General features: G+C 31.4%; 1 protein-coding gene across 1 annotated transcript; it reads right to left on the bottom strand.

The window, feature by feature from the left end:
* Window positions 1-6940: 6940 nt before the first annotated feature.
* LOC113860821 lies at window positions 6941-7855 on the bottom strand. The gene has a single exon (XM_027493337.1). The coding sequence runs from the start codon at window positions 7853-7855 to the stop codon at window positions 6941-6943; it is 915 nt and encodes a 304-aa protein (XP_027349138.1).
* Between the last annotated feature and the right edge of the window lie 1240 nt (window positions 7856-9095).

Genomic DNA, 9095 nt, shown 5'->3' with positions numbered 1-9095 from the left:
CCAACAATTTTGACAAGTATTTTGCAGGTTTATTCTAAATATAAACTAGACTCAAATGTTAAAAAACTCGCAAATATTCTTTCTTTGCCATCAAAACGCAATTTTCAATATACACTTTGTTTTTTCTATATCACGTATATGAGCACAGAGCAGAGCATGATTAAAGGCCCAACTTCTCTGCCAGTACGTTTCTCTCAGGGAAAATACGAGAACACTGAAACTCCTAGCTCCCATGAAAAGCTTCTTCACCCATGAACTTTCTTAACCTGCAGTAAAGAAGCATTAACGATAATAATAATAATAAAAGTATCTAGTAGTGGACATAAGAAAACTAAAATATAAAATAATTATATCCTAATTACAAAAAAATATAAAAACTAAAACTAAAACATAAAAATTATAAAACTAAAAGTTCACCAAAATATAATAATTTACAGTATATTTAAGAATTTTGTTAAGGACTAAAGATAAATAATTAATAATAATAAAAATTTATTAAAAAAAAGTATTTATTGTATTTTAATAACTTTAATATAATAATTGTATTTTTCTTATAAATTTTTTTTATTTGTAGATACTTAAACACAAATTTAATCGTAGAGTTTAACAAAATCTTATATTTAAACCCTTTTTAAATATACACCACGGCAAGATCCGGTTTTCCTGCAGTTCAAGAAGAAACTTGCGAGGTGCAATTCTCAACCACACCGTTCATTTTTTACACACATTTTACAGGTTAAAAAAATGTTTGTGTAATAACATCCAAGATGGTGATGAATGAGAGAAGCTCAATTAACGATCTTATAGAAAGCACAAATACTTGCCTTTTCCTCCATGGTAGCACTTCTACCCGTTAAGGCTGTATCTTTAGGTGCAGCGGCATAGCTTTTCCAATGAGCTGAATGAGACTTGGCATGGGAATGATGAGGTGGAGGCATAGACGAATGGGTCTCAGGACCTCTATAATCAATCTCATATATCAATGCTTCCGATCGCGGTTCCACTGCAACAATTAAAACTTGTATAAACATTATGCATGTATATAAATTATAAATACATATACAGGGGGTGTAAAATAGGCAGAAACCTCTTGAGAAATAAGGGAGAATGAGGATGAGAAAGAGAAAGAAGCAAGCTGTGAAGGTGGGTCGTTTCATGTATAACATGCACAAAATTCTTGAGGTTTTGGTTAAAACGAGTAGAAGTAAGAAGGCCAAGGTTGAGTGTTGCATAGAAAGGTTTTAAGGTGTGATTAAGAGTGGGGGCTAAGCAGGTTCACGGAAGAAACATGGCCAACGGAGGCTGAGTATAAAGTTACATATTTTTGTCTTTTTAATTTTCATCCTTTTGGCAATATTGAAACACCACAATCAACACAGCAATATGTTACGAGGCACCGACGTGGATGTGTTGGTTTGGGAGGTTGGGACATATTATAACGCTTACCATATAACTTCTAACTTCGTTGCTTAGTCTTGAACAATAACTAAGAAAAGAAAATGATTTTTGGCCGTTTTTAATAAATAAATATGATAAGTTAAGAACCTTTCTTGGACATTATTAAATACGTATAATATTATAAATGAAATTTTTTTTTATATATAAAAATACGAGAAACATGTCTCAATCATTCAGTTTTATTATAAATACTTAAAATTAAAATACTAAAGCGTGTCCTCTGTACAATTTACGCTGTGCCACTTTCACATTCATATGTATTATCTTTGAAATTACTCTTTAAGATTAGCACAATTTAGTAATTGAATTTTTCCACCATGTTAGAATTTTAAAATTTTTAAAAAATTATAAAAGAGAACAAGAGTGGTGAGAGAGAAGCAAGTATAAAAAAAAATGTCTGAAGATCAAAAGCTTTTGGTTTAGTTTGGTTGAATTTTGGTGATTTTAATAAACTATCTGATCCAATCCAATTGGATCATGGTAGAGTTGGCTTGGCTTGGGTGATCTGGTCTATTATTTATCTAAAAAAATATGTGCCCTATTTATATAATTTTATGTGTTGTTAAGTTACTTAAATATTGTTAGTATGCGTAAGTAAGTACTAGAAAATAAAACACTAAATAATACATAAGTTGGATCGGGTCATTGGATATTAAACTTGTTTCTTAAGATTCGAGACCTAAACCAATTACATTGGATATATTGTTATTTAAACTAAACTAAACCGTTAATCTAAGTCAACTCATATTTATGATATATATATAGAAGAGCAACATGGGACTTCTATTAAGAAAACACTTGTCTTGATATTGAAGGTGGTTAAAAGAGTTTATGAAAACAGGTTATTCTTTTATAAATTATTTTTATTGTACTTTAATAAGTTTTTTAATCTTATTAAAATAATTTTTATGATTAAATTTATGTTATAAGCTCTCATGCATTGAATAAGAATTTATTAAATAAATATTTAATTAAATTATTTATCTAAATATACTCATTACTTTTTAGAAAAAAAATAATACTATTAAGTATTAATTAGTGTCTTGAAAGATTTAATTAACACATAATAACATAAAGTAACTACTTAATCTAAGAAGTGATTTTTTTGTTCAATTAAATAACATAAGTGGAATATAAAAATTTATTTTAAGTGAGTTATTTTTTTTTCCAAATATCTTATATTACAAACAATCCTATTAAAGAAACACGAATAATAAGTACTAAATATTATATAAGTGCATCTCTCAACAAAAATTTTAAATCATAATTTAAGATCACCATGGGGAATTAGCCCTTCCACTCAACCTAAATTCAAATTGTAAATTGTAAATTTATGAGTACAATTGTGATTGCAATATAAAGGTTGTAAAGGTCTTCACAACCACGTTGTAATATTTATGCACAATTATCCATGGTATTACAATTTTGAAGATATATGTAACCGAGATCTACCACTGCAATTTAAACCTTCAAATCACATTCTCAACTTCAGTTGGACTGTGTATATATTTATGTATGTATTTGCTTCTTTTATGTCATCCTTACTTATATCAAAGACCACAAATAAAATAGAAATCGGATCAAGACACACTGTCATCAAATAAAATTCTCATTTATTCACAGTAACTCACATTGGCATTTTCTTCGTATTTTTACTTTTGGCACTTCGATTAACTGATCGCAAGTGCTGAAAGGTTTGGATATATGTTAAGTGGTCCCAAAACAAGATTGGTACAAAACCGCTACATGGACCAATCCCCTAATCAATGACACTTCATTTTGATACATCCTCCCAAAACCTTTCCAAATTTTGTCTGGTTGCAAGTCACTGTACACATTACGCATATAACCATGGTACCATCTTACTGAACATTTGAAAGTTATGTAATTAATATCGTTTCAAGAAGAATATATATAAACTCAAATGCTAAGAATAAAATAAGGGAGTCGAAGAGAATTAATACAAATTGCACTTTAAAGCAAGTAGTAATAGTTTGAGAATCCTCGTATATTCACAATTTCTTAAGTCAGGTGAAGGTCGTTCCTAGGTGGGGTCATCCGTCGTGGGAATAGGATAGTCAATAGCCATTTCTAGTTTACCTGAGGAGCTCTCAAAAAGTTAATTTTACCCTTTATTCTAGTTTCTTTATCCTTGTGTGCTCGTGTGCATTATCAGTAAATGGTTATTTATTTTACAATTGAAAATTCACTCTGCCTATCATGATATTTGCATATTATATTTCTCAACGTCCAATAAGAAGATTACCCTACTCTTGTGGATCGACTGGAGAAAATGACATTTTGTATGCAGAGGGTAAAATAATTACGCGAGGAATGAAAAATAATAATAAATAAATGTCCACATCTCTGAAGGGAACATGAATGGTGGTGATATTTCATAGCTCAACCATTCATTTTTAAGAAACGCAACATCGTGAATGTGGGTAAAGGCCACAGAAACACGTCATGGACGAGCTTCAACGAAAACAAGTGGTCGAGGTTAGAAAGAGCACCGATTGTTTGGGCTAGATATTATAAAAAAAAATGATTTTATAGTTTTAAATATTCGGGTATGATAAGGTACAATTGAAAGGTTATTATTTTGTAAATCATTATATTTAGTTATTACAATTAGTTTTGCAATTGTAATGTTCTTACAAAATTCTTAGATACTTAAATCCCACCTCAAGTTGAAGTATATTTTCTACAACATATATATATGAAGTGTTGAATAATATCTTTATTATATTTAGAATAATTAAAAATATTTCACATTATTTTTCAGAATTATTTTGTATGGTCCAACGTGATGCATCGTATCAAATCAAGTTATTAACGATCTTAATATATATTTAATCTTTTATATTTTTTTATTTTTCTATATTCAAAACTAAGAATGAAAATAGATTTAGTCAAACTTATTTACTATCAAATCAGATCTTTGGCTATTTAAAAAGTCCTTTAAACTTAACATGTTAGCCTATATAAATGATGATGATAATAACGATAATAATAATAATAATAATAATTTAATATTATATATTTATTTTATTTAATGTTTAAATATGGTAATTCATATATAAGGTAAGATTTAAAAGCAAAATTTTATTATAAAGAAATATTTTAAATAAACTGACAGGCTAGATCAGATTAAGCCAGACTTTGAGAAAAGTCAAATCAAGCCTCAAAGTATGATTCATTTAAAGTAAATACGTTAAACTTCAACCATAAATTCAAGAGTCAAATTAGACTGAAACCTTAAAAAGCTAACACACACACACACACACAAAAAAAAACAGTTTGGTTAAAAATAAGAATAACTAAAGTTACTTTAGAAGGTATGAGAATTTTAAACTAATGCACATAATTGGTTAATCAAAATCCTTCTCTAACTTTTCCTTTGTTTGCTTTTAAAGATTAAACTTTCCCCTGAGGTGCAATACCTGAATCTAAGGGGAAAAGTAAAAGAAGAACAAATTACAACATGGCTTGGTTTAGTTGAAATATTCCATTCAATGGGCCATCATAATAGAAATGAACGAGATTTAATGCAGTAACTACAGAAGCACGGACAGAAATGGACCACCCATTGTCTACTAGTAATTATCAACTCCGCTGTCACTTCATCCTATTATAAATGCTATTCCACAGTGTCACATGCCATTAACAAACGCAAAATTCAACAATTCAATGCAACTGATCACTGTCGCACATGCATTTTACTCCTATGGACCATGGAATATATACATGGCTTTAGCAGAAAGTTAACCACTGGTGCATTAGAGTTTGTGACATGAATCCTAGGTTCACAATGTCCTTGCACATCCATTTCGATTTTCTTTTCGTGCTATCAAATACTTAAATCACTTCGAGGCTGCCACCATTAAAAATATAAAACACACTTGGGATAACCGTTCTAGTAGTTTACGTGAGCCGTCACGCCTACCATGGCTGTTCAAAACTGATTGGAACAACCATATTCGAGTCATACTTCCCCCTAACCTTTATTCTTGTACAATTTTATTGAGTTTTGTTGTATCCTCTTACTCATACTCCTCGTAATCTTCCTACACATTTTTATTTAATAAATACTAAATTAAAAAAAATATTTTTTACCTAATAATTTAAAAGATTTATAATAAAAATAAAAAATAGAATTATCTTTTTATATATATGTTTGCCCGAGTTGTTTAGACAATTAGGAGTACTAAAGGCTACATAATTTAATAAGAATTTTTGTTAATCAGTTATATGTGAACATTAGTCAAGGAATTGAAAATATTTCTTTTATTAAAAATTGCAGAAGGAGATGCATTCATTATATTTTTTGATAAAAAAAGATTAATTCCTTAACCATTTAGGACATTTGTTATTTAAAATTATAACAAAGACATTTTTATTACAGAACTTTAATATAATAATACACAGATCTAAAAATAAATGGTAAAATATTCTGTATACATATAACATGACAGATGTTGAAAACTCTACTCCATACCAATTAATTAATGAAGGTGAGTAGAGAGTGGTATTGTTTATTTTACCATGGTGTGCTCTGAATGCACATGTATATTTAATTATCCTTTTATAGCCGAAGAAGAAACAGAAAATTGGTAGTGGCACCAGAATTAAAATATGGAAACACTACTATCGGTATCAGAGTAGTAATGGTCGGGGATAAGTAGAGTGTGCATTATGACTCAGTGAGTACTTCTGGCACTCCTCTCCTATTAAATAAATTGATGTTTTCTTTGTTGATTAAAAAATTATTAAAAACAAGATGAGGTTGCGCTTCAGTCATAAAGATACTTCCAAATTATCTTTCCATTTTGCACTTTCCACCCAGTTGGAAAGTTGGTCAGAGCATCCAATGATACTTGTTAGTTCAATTTGACGACGTTCGGATGAGTGCTGCGCTGTCATCACACATACAAACTTATAATAAAAACAGTATCTCACTCCAAACATTATATTTATCTTTCCTTTACATTATGCTTTTTATTTTCCCATTAATTAATTGAGATATAAAGGTTAAATTATTAAGCTAATCATCAGTTAAAAATAACGATCAAACACAGCTTAACCCTTCATTTTTTAAATTAACTCCAACAAGTTCAAACAAAAACCACCGCGTGAAATCAAATTGGAGGAATCAGGTTTTGAACATTATTAGCATTGAAAAGAAACTGGGGGCTATGTAACGACAGAGTAAGGCATTTCCTTTGAGAACCAAAAGAAGAAGTACACGAACTCACTTCAACGTTCTCGTGTTTCTTCTTTCTATTCGCTACACACCCATGTTACCTTTTTATGTTACCATACCGATTAACGCGTACAACTCCAGGTCAAAACAAGCAATTATATCAACACGAAGTAAAAAAGAAAGAAATTAACCTTGAAGACTATATTCAACTCATTTGATAACTATATTCAAATCAGTAACCATTAATAGAAACAAAAAAAAAATTGAGATAAGAATGGACTAATCAAATTCTAACCTCCTTTTTTTCCATAAATTATTCAGCTCAGGATGAAGCCTGTGTCCGGTTTTAGCGGGTTCCGATTTGCACCTAGTGAGCACAACGGGGCACGATGCAGCAGAGTCTCTTTCCACTTCCCTTCCCTTGGATAATTCCTCGACATTTTCCGATTTACCGATAGAAGCGATTCTTTCTCTGAGCGAATCTTCGAGAAACTCCAATTTTGGTTCCGTTTTTAGCGCTTGATCCGAAACGGAGTATCCGTGTTCTTCGGTCTCGTGGCACGTGGACTCTGAGTTTGGCATGTGTGTTTCTTCGGCTCTCGTGGGGGAACCCCAGAACCTACCAGCCAAAGAGGAGGATCTGTACGGCGCGGATCTACAGCGAGTTAAAAGCAAAGCGTTTTTGGGCGGTGTAGAAGAGTTGGAAGCAAAAGCATTATTTACATTCACATTCACATTCACAGTCTCTTCCAACGCCGAAGCGGAATCTTGGTCTTCGTGGTCGGAATCATAGTTAGAAGCGTGGAAATTGGAGTGGGAGTTAGTTGAATCTTGTTTGAGGTTGTTGGGCTTTCGTCGAAAGAAGGGCCAGTTGGGCCAAAGGGGCTGGCAGCGGCAGGTTTTGGGCTTTCGGATCCACCAACAGCGGCACCCACAGCGGGTGGGGGGTCTCTCTCTTTTGGTGGCGGGTTGTTTGGAAGAGCGTCGAGCTCGGACTTGGCCCATGCATGTGACCTTCGGAGAAGAGGGTTCTTGGGTTTCGATGGTGGCGTTGTTTTTCTTGCGCACGAACATAGGGCTTGACCTTGACCTCCTGCTCCTGCTCCCTGCATTGGTCCTCAGGAACCTCATCAATGGGGGAGGGAACTTGTCGGTTCGGCCCGGGCTTGAAATGGGCTTTGTGGATAGCTTCATGTTAGTGTGTGTGTGTGTGTGTGTTTGGTGTGATGTTCAAGCTTTGTGGAACGCAATCCAGATATGGTGTGTGCCTGGGGGAACTTGCTTTCTGCAAAATGCTTTTCCCATTTTATTTTTTTTGTTGTTTTGCTGTGGACTTGAAATTTTATTGCATCTTCGCACGGATGGGTGAATCCACTTTACTGTGAAGATCTTTTTTTATTATTTCGAGGTTGTGAGCTTCTCCTTGTCCTTGCTCTCGAGGTCACTTGTATTGTATTCTTTTCTTTTATATACAAAAAGCTATAAAGTTTTAAATAAAACATTTTCTATTATTATAAAAATAACACAATTTTTATTTTGAGGGGTCATCATTGTTGGGGCTGTATCAGTTGGCAAAATTAATCATACGGATATAAAAAAGAAAAAACAATCCAATTAGAGGGATCTACCTTAGCGTGCGTTATATTTGTGGTCTTATATGTGAATTAATATAATATGTACTTAGTATTTTGCTATACAAACGTCTTACGGATCTTCATAACCATGCTCTGTCTGCTGTTCCACAAAAAGTTAAGAACAAGCCTACAGGTTGGGGGTTACACATCATAACTCAGGTGTTGTTAACTGAGAAAAACTAGGAGATTCAAATCTCTGTTTCGATCATTATTTTGCGAAATAAATTTTATTTTTATTTATTTTTAATCTATTTTAACTTTTTAAATAATTAATACATAGTTAATTCGTTATATCTTTTCTCTCTTTTTTATAATCCTTTTATACCTAAATAGAAGTGTTAACATACAATTATCCTTTGTTAAATGTTTAGATTAGTTTTAATTTTCTACTTCTGTGTTGGGGTGTTAGTTTAGTGGAAAAAATTATATATTTTTAATAAAATGATAATTTAAAAAAAATTATTGTATTCAAATTTAGTATTTTTATACAGTTAAAAATATGTAATCACAAGATAAAAATATCCAGTAATAACATAGTCTTATTCCACCAAATGAAATTGGCTAAATCATAAGATAAAAATATATTTAAAAATAAATAATTTTTTACTCTTACCGTTTAACTAGTTACTTATTTCTCATTTTTATTATTACATGTATATTTCACCAGAAATAATTCAGTGTGAGTCAAATAAAAATACTATAAATGACTAAATTTTTCGTTTGAATATTTCACAAGGTTAAAACCTTTTAAAAGGGTATGCACTTATTTTCTCATTTTAAAAGTTTCAATGATAAAAATA

The sequence above is a fragment of the Abrus precatorius genome, unplaced genomic scaffold, assembly GCF_003935025.1.
Source record: "Abrus precatorius isolate BTA unplaced genomic scaffold, Abrus_2018 Scaffold3, whole genome shotgun sequence".
Taxonomy (NCBI): Eukaryota; Viridiplantae; Streptophyta; class Magnoliopsida; order Fabales; family Fabaceae; genus Abrus; species Abrus precatorius.
Note: the sequence above shows the minus strand (reverse complement) of the source record. Positions and strands in the feature narration are given on the sequence as shown.